The following is a 17,742-nucleotide window of genomic DNA, read 5'->3' as shown; positions in this document are numbered from 1 at the left end:
ATTTTATCCGAAAGCATTTGATCAACAATTATGAGTATTTCGTTTTCGTCATCCTCCTTCCAACATTTACTAACAATAGTGTGATAAAGGAGGTGAAGTGTAAAAGTATGTGTTTGTGATTTGCAAATGTGATAGATGAGTGAATATGAAAGATTGGTTCAAAGCATGCATAATCATCCCATTAATAAGACCAAATACAAATAATAATGTTTAAAGCAATACAGTACTTAAACAAACAAGATCAAATTACAAGAATGCAAAAAATGATAAAAATGGCATAATGATCGCCTTCATTCGAAGCAGAAGGACTTTATCTCTTGATTCTTCATTAGGATTGCTCTGCCTGCTCCAGCTGGTGAGAGGCTTTATCTTCGAGCTTCACTTGACTCTGCATGCGCCGGCATGGGGTTTGTTGCTGTAAGACCCCAATTTTGTCCCTAAGATCCCTCATGGCATCATATCATATCATATCATTGCCTCAAGGATCATTGTGCACCTTTGCCTCCTTCCTTATGGGTGGGCTATCTTGTGAGAGTGGTTCTTGATCACCAAGCATGTATTGCATTTGTATATCATTGCTTTTCATTTGTTTACTAACCAAAAGTACAAAAATATGTCATCTAACCTTGTTACTTGCAGATGAAGCAATACTAGGTCAAAACAGTCAAAGTCAGCCGTTGAGCAATGAATGGTGGCCATTCTTGCAGAATTTGGGCACCATGATCATTCATCAAGAGTGCATATGAGTTGTGATATCATTTGGAATCAAGATCTCAAGTGGTAGAGGCTTGAAATTCATCAAGGCATTGATCAGTCAACCAAAACCCTAGCAAAGTCAACTGTGGTCAACTGTGCATAAAATCAGTGATTTGAAGGTGGGAAATGGTTGGAGAGGTCTCACTCATGTCCATACAAGCCTCATATAACATTCCAAACATCATCATTGAAGAATTTGAGGTCAGATGAAAAGTTTCCAAAAATAGTAAGTGACCTGTAATTTCAAACTGCCAAAAATGGAAAGGTTTTCTCCTCAAATTTACATCATCAAGCAAGCTTCAAATCAAATTTTGTCCAACATGAAAGTTGAAGATCTTGCTCTCACATTTCCAAAAAGTCCAAGAACATCCATTTCTCATTTGTGGTTGGCAAGTTATGATCAAATCATTGTCAAGGAATTTTGAACTTCAACAAGGCATAACTTTTGCATCAAATGGCCAATTCATGTGGTTCTTTTTGGAGCATTTCACTCTTGATCCCTACTATCATAATCATGCATCATATTTCACAAATTCTCATCACAAAAAAATGGCATTTTTCAAGTGAATTCATTTTGAATTTTGGTGGGAAAAGGTGAATTTGAAAAGTATGCATTATTTTCATGTCAAACCAATGCCATTTGCCTTAAAATAGATTTTTAGACTTGCTCCAAAGGGAATTTGCACTGTTCCATTGGTCACATATGCATAAGGGTGTTTTGGCCAATTTACATTAACATGATCATTTCACTAATCTTTGGGCTTTTTGCTAATCATGATTAAGAAGCTTGATTAACAGGTAGTATAAAGTGTTAATCATAACAGAATTCAGTAACAACAACATCACAATTTCAGATCTAAAACTTTTTCATCTCAAATTCTCTCAAATTCTCTCAAACTTTTTCAACTTTTTCCATCGAATTTCTTGATTCCTTTTGCTTGCTTCTTGTTCTAATCATCATCTGCAGGCATTGTGAAGATCTGTTGAAGCAAGATTGTGCAGAACTCAAGCTAGATCGTGACTGTTGAAGCATTGGACCTCACATGGCAGTTGGAATTTCAAGAAGAATTGAGCATTGCTGAGCTATTTTCTTGCTTCCATTCATCTTCCTCATCATCATAGATCATCTGTTTCACACTTCCAAGCTTTGATTCACACGAATTCAGTTCTGCATCTCCATAGAGGTTAGAATTCGATCACTCTAATTCTTGCAATTATGATATGCATCTTGTAGATCCTTTGTTGTAGGTCATGCTGAACTTTAGATCTAGTGATTTCATTGAATATTAAGAAAGTTATGTTGATTTGAATGTTGGATGTTGAAACTTATTTTGATCGATTCTTTTGACATGAGTAGAATTAAGAGAAATTGATGCTGGATTGTTAATGTGTGTTGAATGATGATTCGATTGGTATAGTTTTTATGAATTTATGTGACAAAAAGTTCATGATGATGATGAACAGGATGAACATGCTATGAATGCTAGGTTTTCGTTTCCCAGCGCTGCTTTGATCCATTTGCTCGTGTGTTTGTATGTGTTTTCGTGTTTGTGCACATGTACTGGACCATTTGGCTGCTTCTGATTGGCCAGCGTTTCAATTAAATGAAACGCTGCGTTTCACCTGGCGCCACATTTGAAATGCTCAGGGGTTCGATTCCCCGCTCCATCAAAATCCAATAGCCTTGTTTATTTTTCTCATATATGTTATTCATATTCATATGCTTCCTTTCACCATTTTTTTTAATTTTTCATCACATTAAAAAATCCATAACTTCTAAAATAATAATCCAATTCACATGAAATTTTTTGTGAAATGTTCATCATCATGTCTACTTTTTTATGGATATTTTTTCCAGATTTGTGCACGGTTAAATTTTTTAATTGCCTAGGGTTTGTGTTCATATGTCATTTTTTGCATAATGCTTGCCATTTCTTTTATGAAATCATGATGCTTGATCCAATGGAGCTGAAATTTTACATGCATAAACTAGACACCTTGAGGAGCATTTTGGTATATAGTTTGTGACTTTTGCATTTCTGGATTGTGAGATATGACCTGATCAATCTAGGTGTGACAATGTGTGTCACACCATTTCTTGTCCAACTTCTTGATTTTATTTTCCATGCCATTTGATTGCTAAATGCTCTAAATATTTCCATGATGACACTTCTGGATGTCTAGTTTGAGCATGATTTTTAGTAGAATTTTTGGATCCATTTCCTATTTGATTGAGATTTTCTTTGCTGGTTAGTCATAATTGGACCTTTGTTGAGTGTTCAACTTCCATGATTTGTGAAATTCTCATACATTATCATATGGCCTTGAAATTTTTTACACTGATTCTTAACATGTTGAAGTTCATTTTGGTTTTGGTTTGGATCATTTATCATTTGTCTTCACTGTTTTATGCTTTTGTGAAGTTGGTGCACCATTTGTGGTCTTGTTTTAGCTTGTCTTTGCATACCATGACTTGATGAATTTAATTTCCATGCTTCCACTTGTCTAAATGCCATGAATTTTGGTGTTTTGCTCATTCAATGTGTTCTGTTTAAGCATGATTTTTCTTGGAATTTATTGAGCCATTCTTGGTTTGGTTTGAATTGATTCATTCTGTTTACCTCATTGAGTTTCCAACTTGCCTAGTTTGACATGTTTTGCTTATGAAATGAATTTGGTGCATGCTTTTGATATGGGACCAATTGAAATTTGTTCTTAATTGATTAATCTTGATTTTGGTCAATTTTCATGCTCTGTTTTAAATTTTTCTCCTGTTTTGACCCTAGGCCTTGTCCTAGTGGTCTTGCTTCTCATGTTTGAGTTTGTTTTTCAGGTTAAGAAGCAATTGCTTTAAGGAGATTAATTCAAGTTGATTGAGTTTGGTTTATTTGATTGTTATGGACTAACTTGGTTTATTTCGTAGAATGCCTCTAGCTCATTTGATTTGAGCTTGTGCTTTGCACATGTGATTGATTGTGTTGATTGTTGGTTCTTATCTGTTTGTTTTGACTTTGTGATTGGTATACTGATTATATTTGATTGATTTCAGGTACATTAGTTGCTTAAGTTCATTTTGAACTTGCTTTTGCTTGGTTGCTTAACCAATTAGGTATACTTTCTCTTCTTCATGTAGTCTGGAAGACCTGGCTTGTTACTTGGCCAGGCACCTGTCTGAAGTCCTCCTTAAGAGGCAATGTTTGTGATTGTTTATCTTTGTCCCCAAGCAGGAAAAGTCCTTTGATAAGGCAATTGGTAGATAAAAGAGATGTGTAGTCCATCTCCTACTATTCTGTGTGTCATCCCTCTTCTCACATTACATGTTGTAGCATTGTGGATCTTAACCCAAGATCTATAGAGTCATTAACTTGTGGAGAGAGTTCCAACTTTCTGAACTCCCACACCTTCTATCATTTGAAGCTCTCCCTGACCAGGGATAAGAGCATGAGGCACACCCCTCATATCCTTTCATCTGCTTCACCTTAACTCTCAATGTTAAGGTTAAGAGCACCATTCACCCCATTCCAGTTGACTTTCAAGTCCAACCCTTGCTTGAGCCGAATTGCTTGTGTATAGTGTGTGCTACTTGGCTTTGTTTGATTGATGGCTTAATCCATTTGTACATGTTTGCTTATGTGCCTTTATGCATTTATCATCATTAATTTCTCATTATTGCATGATCATCATTGCATATCTTTGTGACATCTTTGATTGTCCATTGAGGAATCAATTGTAAGTCCACTTGTTGGCCATTGTTCCTATGATTTGGAAAGGATTGAGTATAAGACCATGTTGTTGGCAACTTGTATCCTATTTGCTTTTGTTTGTTGTATGTGAGGATTCAATTGTAAGTCCATGTTGTTGGAATTTGTATTCCTATGATCATCTTGTGGAGATTAGAATAAGTCCAGATAGATTGGCATCTGATATCCATATTTTGTTTTGTTTTGGGAGATTGGAGTAAGACCATATATTGGCATCTGGTATCCTTGTTTGTTTTGTTTCTTTGGAGATTGGTATAAGTCCAGTTGATTGGCATCCGGTATCCACCCTTTTGTTTTTGTTTTGCTTTGGGAGATTAGTGTAAGCCCATTGATTGGCATCTGATATCCATGTTTGTTTTAGGAGATTGGTGTAAATCCATTGATTGGTATCCGGTATCCATCTTTGTTTTGTGAGATTGGTGTAAGTCCATTGATTGGCATCCGGTATCCATTTGTTTGCTTATTTGTTACGGCTCATTTGCTTATTCCAAAGGACACACTTGAATCATCTTCTATATGATCTCAAGAGGTGAACCCTTCTAAGAAGTTTTACATTCCTTTATCCATATCTTTTTGTTCCAAAACTCCTTTTCACATCTTGTTTTCAAACTTGAGATAAATGTTGTGCAAACATCTTCATGTCTTTTCAAATTAAAAATCTGGACCTTAAGTCCTTGATTTTCAAACTTCACTTTTGATAACACTTCTTCATGAATTGAATATTAATCATACTTTGACCATCCTTTTGTGAATACTCATAATCAATTAACTTCACTCATTCAGTTGTTTTGTGGCTTTGTCCATCCTTGTTAAGTTTTCATACATTAGCCATGGGTTCGATTTATCCTAGTTGGTTGATGTTAATCTCACCTATTTGTCCTTAGTGATTGAATTGTAAGCCTTCCTTGCTTATTATAGGGTTAACCCCTCACTAGCAAGTTGAAGCTTTTCTCACATGGTGGACTTGTTGTTTCATAAGGTTGAGTTTTTTCCCGTGGATAACGTAAGACCTTAGGGCTTGTGTTTAAAATTGAATTCACTAATTTTTGGAAATCTTTTAGCCGAACTACGGCGTTTTGATCCTTTACCTTTTATGGAAAGGTACGTAGGCAACGGGTTCATCCGTTCAAACACAAAAATAATAAATTGTACATTATTTTCTCACCATCCCATTCATGTTTGCACAATAAATATTTCAAAACAAATAACATTTTCATTCAACAAGTGTGAAAAGGGCTCCCTAGGAGTACCTAGGACGTTTTGGGTGCCTATCACCTTCCCTTTGCGTAATTTACCCCTTACCCCGATCTTTGATCTTTTCATTAGTTTTCTATGTGTAAAACTTCTTAGGCTTTTGTTCGCTTTTTAGCCAATCCTTTGGATAAATAAAAGTGCGGTGGCGACTCGATTTCTTTGTATGCTTTGCTTATGGTTTAATCAATAAATCATATAGTGACGAATACACCGCTACAGTTGCAACATTTGGCCTCACTGGCGTGAATGTAACTGCCTTGCTGTCAATCAGGTCCTGAACCTTGTGTTTGAAAGCCTTGCAGTTCTCTATTGTGTGTCCTGGAGCACCCATGTGATACTCACAGTGAGCATTAGCGTCGTAGCCTGGAGGATATGGAGGAGTTACAGGTGTTATCTCCTTCAAAACAATTGCTCCATCCTTTAGCAGGAAGGGAAGGATCTTGCTGTATGGCACTGGCAAAGGATCGAAATGTCTTTTTGGCCTCCTTGCCCTCTGCTGATTGGGTTGACGTGGTTGTGGAGCACGTTGTTGTTGATTTTGATGCGGCTGTTGGTAAGCCGGCTGTTGATAAGGCTGTTGATATGGTTGTTGATGTGGTTGTTGGTAGGGTGGCTGATATGGCGTTGGGATGACAGCGGCAACCTGATCGTAAGGCATAGGAGCATACGGACGTGCCCTATATCCTCCTTCTCCCATTATGGCATTGGTTTGACCTTCTGGCTTCTTTGGGAGATTAGGATAAGGTTTCTTCATCCCACTTGAAGCATTAGCAGCACAAGGTAGTTTTCCTTTCTTGATCTGACTCTCGATCCGTTCTCCCACGGAGACAACCTCAGCAAAAGTTGGGAAGCTGGATCCTACCATTTTCTCCATGTACTGGGTATGCAGGGTTCCCATAAACATGTCAATTAGCTCTTTGTCAAGGAGAGGAGGTTGGACGCGAGCTGCAAGCTCTCTCCATCGTTGTGCGTATTCCTTGAATGACTCATTGTTGCGTTGAGTCATGTCTTGCAGTTGTGTGCGATTGGGCGCTAGATCAGTGTTGTACTGATAATGCCTGAGGAAAGCTTCAGCAAGGTCTCTCCATGACTGAACCTGGCCTCTCTCCAGTTGCATGTACCACTCCAAGGATGCCTCGCTGAGGCTATCTTGGAAGTAATGAATCAGGAGTTGATCATTACTGATGTGGGCAGCCATTTTGCGACAGTAGGCTCTGAGGTGAGTTCTCGGGCAGCTGATCCCTTTGTACTTGTCAAATTCTGGGACTTTGAACTTCTGCGGAATCACCAGGCCTGGCACTAGGCACATGTCAACAGAGTCCAAACCGGGAGTAGTGTGAACCTCCAAGGACTTGAATTTTCCCTCCAAAGCATGGAGTCTATCAACAGCTGGGTCTGGGAGACCTCCAACAGCAGGTTTGGCGGGTTGTGGCATGAAGAAAGCGTCATACGGATCTTCATCACCCATCATTGATCCATGGCGAGCAGATGTGGCAGAATGCTCATGGGGGTTCATGTTGACCGTGGGGACAGGAATAGGGATCGGTCCTCCTCTGGGCTGACTAGGGTTACCATCAAGGTCAGTTACTCCAGGGATACTGAGCGATGGTGATCCAAACTGGGCAGCAACTTTCCTGGCTTCGGCGCTAGTCTCAGCATCTTTCTCCTTCTGGGCTAGGAGCAACATGGTCTCAAGCAAGCGATCCATCTTTGCCTGCATGGAGTCAATGTCTGTTCTCATCGAAACTTGGTTGGCTTCAAGCTGTTCGAGTGTCATCTTGTAGTTGCAGCGTGTCTCGTACCGGTGTCGAGTAGTCAGCGTTACTGGACAAAGGGTAGAAGATGGTGTAAGCTTTTGTTTCTGGAAGATGATATGCAATGCATGTTTATGATATGCAAATGCATGAAATTCTGCCATTTTTTTCGCAAAGGAATACAAACTCAAAATTATCCACATGTCGAGCATATCAGGGTGATAGGAAGAAGCACGGGTTTCTATGATCCAAGAAATTCCCAAAGGTAGGTTCTAAAGTTATGTTTTCGAGGAAGGAACTTAGACTCACGGATCAGGTTCAAAACTTCCTCGCAATGGTGGGCTGGCCACATCGTGATGGGAGTTCTGAAATGATCTAATCTAAGTGGGATTCTTGTATTGCACGAACAGGGTGTAGACCCTTCGGTTCAATAGTACGTAATCACCAATCATGAAAACAAAACTTGGGTTTAAGGCGAGGTCCCTAGAGTCACGGATCGTGTTTAGAACCTCCTCCACAATGATGGGCTAGCCATATTGTGATGGAAACTCCAAACAGATCTACTCCAGATGGAGTCTTCGTATTATCCCAATGAGGTGTACACCCCCCGGTTCAATACTACACAACTCCGGGTTCTAAGTTTTTCTCGAAGCTCGGGTATGAAGCTTGTCTCACAGCAAACATCAAACCCCATATCAAAGTATCAAGATAAAATATGTACAACACAAACAATTATAATAAGATACATAGAAGCAATCATGGAAGAAAAGAATATCTTCCACCAATCATAGCAAAATCAGAATAAGCTAGGCTAGACTCTCTCTTGCTTGGAGCAGGGTCCCCAGCAGAGTCGCCAGTCTGTCGCACCTCAAAAATGATGATAATGCGATCCCTCGTGATAGGACGCGGAAAAATGTTTGTTCGAAACAGAGTCGCCACCGAACTTTATTCATTCCAATAAAGGAATAGGAAAATATCGAGAAAACCGTTAGGAAAAAGAATAATGGTCGTCACAACCATATTCGGGTTCGGGAGTCGATTACGCAAGGGGAAGGTATTAGCACCCCTTACGTCCGTTATACTCAACGGGAACCTCTTAGTCTGATTTTGCTATTTGACTGTTAATTGACTGTTATTTGCTTGCTTCGAGTAATTGATGATAGATATGGGTGAAGACCTCATGAGGGGGAAATAGGAGGTTTTTTATTAGTGTGCTCGCGAAGATACAGCAATCTCCTGCCTACGTATCCTTATGGTGCAATAAGGAAATCAGAGCAATCGTAGTTCGGGCTACTACAAATATTTGGTGTGTTTGGTTTTGATGAACGACTGTGTAGGTCGGCGTTCTAACGACTAAACGCTGGCATGTCTACTCTCGGTGGAGGCTCTAGCACTGGTTTGTTGGGCGCATTAGAAAGGATTGACAGTGTTCTTTTTGAAAGGGTTTTGGTCACGCGGGGGTGACGAGTTGATTTGATGTGTTTGGGTGTTTTGATTTGGTTTCGATCGCTCGGGGGCGAGAAGTTAGGTTTGATGTGTTTTGAGATGTTTTTGGAGAACGACGAAAGATTGAGCAATGTGGTGTTCACCAATCGTCCAATTCTTTCGAGGAATAATAAGGCGATCGCCTTCTATTCCTTTTTCGTTCGAATTATTTTGAAAGTTGTGTTTGCGGATGTTGAATACGCACGGTAGTGAGGCGTACGCCCCCTACTTGCTTATTCAAACAATAACGAGGCGTACGCCACTTATTCCTTTATCCAAGTTTATTTAGAGTATTTTAGGCGGAAGTCGATAATTTATGCAATATGGCGTACGCCAATTATTCAAATAATCGAGACACTGTGAGGCGTACGCCTCCCATCTTTTATCATCCGAAGTTAAATTTAAGAAAGATATGTTTTTAGATATTGTATTTGATTTACGAAAATAGTTTGAATTGTGAATTGGTAGGTTTGGATTTGAAAGATGATTTGAGCAATGTGGCGTACGCCAATTATTCAAATAATCAAGGAATGATGAGGCGTACGCCTCCCATTCCCTATCGAAGTTTAAGTTATAAAGTTTGCGAAGTTGTGCTTGATTTAAAATGTGATTTGAAATTATTTGATTGTGGTTTTGAATTAATGACGAAGATTCGAGCAATGTGGCGTACGCCAATTATTCGAATAATCGAAAGATAATGAGGCGTACGCCTCCTATCCTTATATTGTCGGAAATGTAGAATTGAAAAGGATTTGAAATTTGTAGTAATGATTTGAAATAGTATGATTTGAAAAATAATTTGAATTTAGAAGTTACAATTGATTTTAAAAAGTGATTAAGGTATTAATTTTGATTACGAAAATTCGAGCAATGTGGCGTACGCCAATTGTTCGAATAATCGAAAGATAATGAGGCGTACGCCTCCTATCCTTAATTATCGGAAATTTAGAAAAAAGATTTGTGATTTGGGATTTGTAGTTGATTTAAAAGAAATAATTTGAAATGTTATGGTTGAAGATAATTTGAATTTAGGAATTATATTTGATTTTGAAAAGTTGATTTGAAATTGTGATTTAAGATTTAATCGGGTGACAAAAACTCGTGCAATATGGCGTACGCCAATTATTCGAGTAATTGAGAAATAGTGAAGCGTACGCTTCCTATCCCCTTTTCATCCTAAGTTCATGTTTAAGAGAGAAAGTTCTTTTGAAGAAGTTGAATGGTTTGAAAGTGAATTGAAAAGTGATTATGAAATGATGATGAAATAAGTTGGTACATTTTTCTTTTAACAAAATTAGTTGGTCAAGACCGATTAAATGGATTAATTAAAATTTATTTAACTAACTCAAATGATAAGGTTGATTAAAACTAATTAACTTAATTGTCAAAATGTAATTACTTGATTAGTTTGACTTGAATGGAAATGAAACAAGTAACCGCTATTACAAATTTAATGACATTTTATTTTTAAGGCCCATCCTTTGATCTCCCCATTGTTGCTGTTTATTTGAAACAACAAAATAGAAATAAAGAAACATAGTCTGGCATTGGATTGTATTCTTACTACAACATATAAAAGCTTTACGCATGCAGCAAAGATTAAAGGCCCCAAATTTGTACCGGTTAATTAAGCGGGCGTCAAATACACACATAATTTGAAATTAACAAAAATGGTGTACAAGCACATTCAACTGTCATGAATGGTTGTCCTTCTCATTGAATACCTTGAAATTAATTTCCAGCCTCAAATCACAGGCTTTATTACGAACAGAGAAACACCAAATCCAAAGGGTTTTGAATCGGTTAGCATATACAAGTAACAGGGAGTTTATTTACAACATGGCAGAAATGTGATGTAATTATTTGAAGTGTAACGACCCCCCAATATCATGACAATCTACACAAATTGGTCAAACCCAGATTTTACCAATATTAACAAAAAAGAAGAAACAGATCTAAACTCATATATGTAAACCAAACATGAATCGGTTAGCAAACAGGGAGCGACAGAATGTTACCGACATACGACTTTTCAATACTACCAGCTATTGATGTTGGTCGTTGCTGTAATATCGAATTAAATCACTTGCAATGCTCTACATTAATTGCATCCACACATCCGCGACATATAATCTCGTACACCAGGTTGAAGATTATCATGGTTACACAGCTCGCCGAAACCTTGTGTGATACTGAATCTGTCATAGAACCTGTTAAAACAAACCAACAGAGAAACCCAGAAACATTAGAAAAAATTGTTGTCGATGGAGGCGGTAAATGGAGATGTTTATGCGGCTTCCTGTTTTGAGTGTAGATCAGATGGATTTCGCGACGGTAGGGCTTGGCATGCGTCGTTGTGGTGGTTAGGTTAGGGTTTCTGCGGTGATGATTTTGACGGTGGAGCTGGGTTGCGAAGGGGTTTCGCCGGTGACGAAGAGGCGGATGAAGGAGGAGGTTAAGGGGTTTTGTGATTTAGGTTTCGTCGGAGGGTTTCACGGCGGTTGGCGAAAGGATATTACGGTTGATAGAAGGTAGCGGAGAGATGAAGAGGGGAGAGTGTATTCGAAGGAGCAGGGTGTTAGGCGGTGACGGTAGGGGTTGGAAGGTGGTGAAGGCGATTTGGGGTTTCGTGAGAGTGACGAGAGTTTTTTGTGAAAAGAATGGAGGCGACGGTTTGAGGAGGTCGAAGGCGGTGGTGTGAAGGGCGATTTGGGTGTTGATGATGAAGGGTCGTGGACGGTGGTAGACGAAGAGGGTTTGTTGGTGGTCGAAGTGGGTTTAGGGTTATGGAAACGTGGCGCCGTTGAGTTGTGGTGGTGGTCCGATGGTTGAAGGTGACGACATTTGTGGAGGTTAACGGCGGATGAAGGGATTTTGTCGGTTTGAGCGATGGAGGGTTGGTGACGGATTTGGGGGTTTGGTTGTTGAATGGGTGGCGGAGAGAACGAGGGTTTTGGTGGATTTGAAGGTTGCTGAGGTAGATGAACGGCGGCGGAGGATGATGCCGACGATGAAGATGAAGAGGGTTTCTTTTTGTTGGAGGAAATGAGAGAGAAGAGAGAGTTACGTCAGTGAATTTGTGTGTGTGAATGAATTTTTTGAGTGGTGAGTGAATTGGTGAAAGTGGTTACTGAGTGGGGATCCTTTTTATTGTTTTTTCTGAGAGCCAGAGATTGAGTAGATTGGAGAGAGAAGAGGGTAGTGGACGCGTGGTGAGTAAAGAAGAGAGAGACGTTAGGGAAAACGTGAGAGGGAGGGTCACGTGTAGTGAATCCGTTGGATTCTCATTATTTTTTTATTTTTTCTTGTTGTTTTTTTTTATATTTGAAGAAGGAATCCAAAGCACCATTTTTTATGATTAGTATTTATCTAAAAAAAAAGAATTATAAAACAAATTCTAATGAATATCCAATTTTAATGGTTTTAATTGCATAACTAAACCAAAACTTATTGACCAATTAAAAAAGAAATCGAATGCAAATTTTATCTGGAACATTAAACCGGTCACACTAAAATTGTCAGCACAAAACCCTTTATTTAAAAAAATACACTGCTTCCTCAAATTTTAACGATTCGACCGATTTGTCTGTATTCTCAAATAAATTCGTTCCGACTGATATTTTAGGTATTATTCGTGATGCAAATGTATGTCATGTTATGCATATGATGCTAAATTGAAAACGAAATTAATTCTACGAAAATTTAAATATGCCCGGACAAAATTGGGGTATGACAGAGGTTTCTCCATGAATTTACTCAATAGTCCAACACTTTTACAAATATCTGGCCTGGTATTACAAAGATACCTCAAGGATCCAATGATTTGTGTGTACACTGTTGCACTGACAAACTCATCATTTGTATCCTTCCACAACTATGCTCCTATTTCTAATGACGTAGTAGCTGCATTATCATTGCTCATCTTGAACCTCTTCAACATATCTTGGGCATACTTCTTTTGGTGTAGGAACATGCTTTCACCTATGTGTTTGAACGACATCCCTAAGAAATATGACAAATTCCATAGGTCAGAAATTTAAAACTCCTACATCAGTTTCAACTTGAGTCTTCTTATCTCTGTTTCATCTGCACCTGTAATCAACAAGTCATCTACATACAGATATAAGATGATTTGACTGACCTTGTCTGCAACCTTGGCATACACTCCATGTTCATAGACACACTTTATGAAACCTACTTCGACTAGGAAGCTATCTATTCTCTTATTACAAGCTCTTAGCTTGCTTCAAACCATAAAGAACCTTCCTTAATCTGTACACATTTGACTCCTGCCCTTTGGTTTCAAATCCTGGTGGTTGACTGACATAGACTTCTTCTTCCAAAGTTCCATTTAGAAATGTTGATTTTATATCCAACTGGTGCATCTTCCACCCTCTTTATGTTGTTGTCGAAACAACAATTGTTATTGTTTCCAGTCTTGCAACAGATGCTTAAATTTCGTTTAAATCAATACCAGGTTTTTGAAGAAAACCTCTCACCACTAGTCTTGCTTTATGCTTGGAAATTTCACAATTTGGCATTCGTTTCAGCTTGCAAACCCACTTCACATTATTTGACTTCTTGATTGACTCTTCCACAAGCTCCCATGTTTTATTCTCCTCAATCTCCCTGAGTACTTCTTTCATTGCTACTAACCAATTTGAATCATTCATAACTTGATCCAAATTAATTGATTCTGCTTCAACCATCATCATCGCTTCTTTGATTAAGACATCATCTGCATTGACTGCTTGATCTGGAAATCTCTCATATCCAGGTAGCCTTGTCAAATGAGTTCTTGCTCTGGTCGATCTTCTAACATTTTATTCAGATGTCTCTTCATTTCGATTAGTTGGGACTTCAGTTTATTGGTCTTCTTCAAACACAATTATAATTGATCTGACTCTTACCAAACTGACCTATGACTCCAATCCCACCCTTTTCTTTCATCCAGTAGAACATCTCAACTGATCACAAGTTTATCATCATTTGGTGAATACAACTTGTATGCATTAGTCAAATGATAACCTATGAGCACCATAGTATGCCTTTGATAATCTAGTTTTTTCCTCAATTATTCCGGTACATGCCTCAAGCACATTGATCCAAACACTCTAAGATGACTAACATTCGGATTCAAACTTATCCAAGCCTCATAAAGAGTCCTCTAGACCATCTTCTTGGTTGAACATCTATGTATACTATATATTGTTGTTAAAGTTCCTTCACCCTAAAATATATTTAGCATATCTTTAGCTTTCAACATGCTCTTAGTCATGTTCAATATACTTTGTTTCTTCCTTTCAGATATGCCATTATGCTGAGGTGTATATATTTCATTGACCTCATTCTCTATACATTCCTTGTTATAAAATCTAGAAAATTCTTGAGAGGTGTATTCACCACCACCATCAGTTCTCAGTTTCTTCAACTTGCATCCACTTTGCTTCTCGACATGCAATTTGAACGTCTTGAACTTTGTGAATATGTCACTCTTCCTCTCAATAAGTTAAATCCATATATATCTGGTGAATTCATCTATGAAGTTTAGGAAATAATAGTTACCTACATTCGACCTTACTACAAATGGTCCACACGCATCATAGTGAATTAGCTCCAGCTTCTCTTTCGACCTCATTGGCAAGTCATGCTTGAATGCTTTCCTAGCCTGGTTTTCTTTACAATATTCCTCACATACCTGACTAGGTTCCTTCACCTGAGGTAGACCATACCCTATTTTCTTATGGTTGAACATACCTAAACTTCTAAAGTTTAGATGTCCATACTTGTGATGCCATAGCCACTTCTTGTCTTTTTTTTGCAGTCGAAGCAAGACACTTGTGATCAACTGAGTTGATATCTACTTTGAAGGTCCTATTGTCTTCTAATAGTGCCTTCATAATCATCTTTCCATAAACATGATACGCTTTCATATGATTCTTTTCTAGCTTCATGTTGTACCCTTTTTGCAAGTAATTGACCTTCTTATTAAGTTACTTGTTATCGAAGGTACATACAACACATCAATGATGCTTGCTTTTCAATCATCCTTTATGACAACGTAGATATCTCTTTTTCCACCTGATGTGTTTCATCTGCAAACTTTATCACTTTCTCAACTGATTCATCTAGCTTGGTGAACAAGGTTTTATTACTAGACATGTTGTTACTGTATCCTAAATCCAAGTATAACATGTTGGTTTGCTCAGTGTTCGAATGAGTGTTTTCCATGAGTATCACATCCTCAAAATCACTATCTTTAACATGTGCATACTTCACTTCATCACTATATTTTTCTCGTGCATCCTTCTTTCTTCGACAGTCTCGAGCATAATGGTCAAATCCTTGACAGTTGTAAAAATGCACCTCCTTCATGTCAACTTTCTTTCCATAATACTTGTTGCCCATGCCTTTCTTGATTGAATCAGAGTGATTCTTTGAGTTCTTGCTTGACTTCTCATCATTATCAAGATTCTTTCCCTCCTTCGCCTTCTTTTTCTCAGATTTCTTGATGAATCGTGCTTGTAGTGCATGTTCAGACACCTTCTCCCTTTCTGAGTTCCTCTGCTTCATCCTCATCTCATGAGCCTCTAATGAAGCTTTAAGTTCTTCTAACTTTATATTAGTTAGGTTCTTGGACTCTTCAATTGACATTATGATGTAATCAAAATTCATAGCTGTAGATCTCAATGCTTTCTCAATCTTCTGCCAATTGTTAGTTAATTCACCATACACATTCATCTAGTTTGTTAACAACACCACACGTGAAAGGTATTCTAATACTGATTCATTTTTCTTCATCTGATTTATCTCGAATTACTTTCTTTATGTCTGCAACTTCACCCTTTTCATTTTTTCATTTACGCCGTACAAGTTCTTTAACTTGTCCCACACTCCTTTTGTTGTTTCTTCTTCAATAATCTTCTCAAACATGTTAGGATCAATACACTAGTGAATCAATAACAAACATTTTCCATCTTTCTTCCTTTGATCCTTGTGTGTGCTTTCTGAAGATCATATGAATTCACTTCCAATACGGGTACTCCATCATTCACGATTTCAACAACATCTTGAAATCTGAAGATGACCTTCATCTGTGCAATCCACTGTCTGTTCATAGTTCTAACCTTTGAAAACTGGTAGATTCATTGGAAATTGTGTTGATATTGTGTTTTTGTTTGCCATTAAATATTCTCTCTGAATCGAAATCCAGACTCATTAATACCAATTTGTTGGAACATAAGGGTTTTCAAGAAAGATGAGAGGAGGAGGAGAAGAGAGAAAAGAGATAGAAACTAAATTGTAAAATAGAAATTTGTATTGAGTGAAGTTGTTGTTTTACATCATACATTGCCTTTATATAGGCAACTAAACCCCAAGTCCAAAACTATACAAATCGACCAAATCCTAAAACATAAACATGCAAAGTACAAAACTATAAGTTACATTTTGGTATAACAATTTTATGTCGTATTCGACTCAATCGAATACAGCTGACTCCTACACCTCGACTAACTACTTTGACATAGTTGAATGCTATCTTTCAAAAGAATATAGAATCAAAACTTATAATAGAATTCATAAGAAGATCATGCTCCTTTTTATTTGTCTACTTACAATCTAATATGTATAAATTATAATATTCGACTGATAAAGCAATTGAATGTTGTTTTATGTTGATCAAATAGAAACATTTCAAAAAAATTGTAGTATAGATAAATTATATCACATATAAAGTGGGGTGACATGTTCTTAGATATACTTCTTTCTTATTAGGAAGTCAAATGAAAAAATTGCTTGGACTATAAAGTTATTTCGGGAGAGAGCATGACTACCCATATAGAGTACTAGTTATGGATATAAGACTAAAGGGGAGAGCAAAGAGAAGAAGTCACATGGGAGAAACACTAATCAAGTGGTAGCATTTGAAGGGAGAAAAATAAGAAAGTTTCCAACATAAGATCTTGGGAGAAGGTTTGGATAACCACAAGAAAGTACAAATGATATGTGGAATATGATAGCCCAAAAGATTAGAAAAGTGGCTAAAGATGTGTTTAGAGTACAACTAGAGTAAAAAAAGGATTGAAAGATGTTTTGGACCTATGGGTAAAGAATCATGGTGGTGGAATGGAAGTATTAAAAGTATAGTTAGAGCAAAAAAGGATTTTTTTTTAAAGAATGCTCTAGATGTAAAAATGCCAAAACCTGAAGAAAAAAAGTATAAAAAAGTTAAGAATAAGACCACAAAGGCAGTGAGTGAAGCAAGAACTCAAGATTTTGATGGTTTATACCAATCTTTAGGAACTAAGGAAGGATAAAAATCTACATATAATCTTTCTAAGGGAAGAGAAAGAAAGATAAGAGACTGGATCAAGTGAAGTGTGTTAAAGATGAAGAAGACAAAGTTTTGGTTTAGGAAAAAGATATAAATGATAGGTGGAAGACATATTTCTACAATTTATTTAATTAATGATGTGATATCTCATCGGACTCTAGCAGGCTTCACATTTGAGAAGATAACCGAAACTATAATTACCACTGTTAGACTCAAGAGAAAGAGATAAAGCTAGCGTTGAAAAGGCTGAGTATCAGTAAGGCAGTTGGGCCAAACAATATACCGATTGAAGTATGAAAAATTCTTGGAGAGAGAGGTATTAAGTGGCTCACCAAAATCTTTAATGAAATTATGAGGACAAAGAAAATATCGGATTAATGGAGAAGAAGCACTTTAG

At 37.6% G+C, this 17,742-nt stretch overlaps 1 protein-coding gene and 1 long non-coding RNA gene across 2 annotated transcripts in view; both read right to left on the bottom strand.

Annotated features, from left to right (window-relative positions):
* Positions 1-11,542, bottom strand: part of LOC127084993 (uncharacterized) — a 47,121-nt gene extending 35,579 nt beyond the window's left edge. The window contains exon 1 of the long non-coding RNA XR_007788867.1: positions 11,221-11,542. This is a non-coding gene — a long non-coding RNA (uncharacterized LOC127084993). The remainder of the gene's footprint in view (positions 1-11,220) is intronic.
* Positions 11,543-15,061: 3,519 nt separating this feature from the next.
* On the bottom strand, positions 15,062-15,751 carry LOC127080909 (uncharacterized). Its single transcript, XM_051021200.1, has one exon. It carries the CDS (start codon positions 15,749-15,751, stop codon positions 15,062-15,064), a length of 690 nt encoding a protein of 229 aa, XP_050877157.1.
* Between the last annotated feature and the right edge of the window lie 1,991 nt (positions 15,752-17,742).

Source organism: Lathyrus oleraceus, chromosome 5, assembly GCF_024323335.1.
Source record: "Lathyrus oleraceus cultivar Zhongwan6 chromosome 5, CAAS_Psat_ZW6_1.0, whole genome shotgun sequence".
Classification (NCBI taxonomy): domain Eukaryota; kingdom Viridiplantae; phylum Streptophyta; class Magnoliopsida; order Fabales; family Fabaceae; genus Lathyrus; species Lathyrus oleraceus.
Note: the sequence above shows the minus strand (reverse complement) of the source record. Positions and strands in the feature narration are given on the sequence as shown.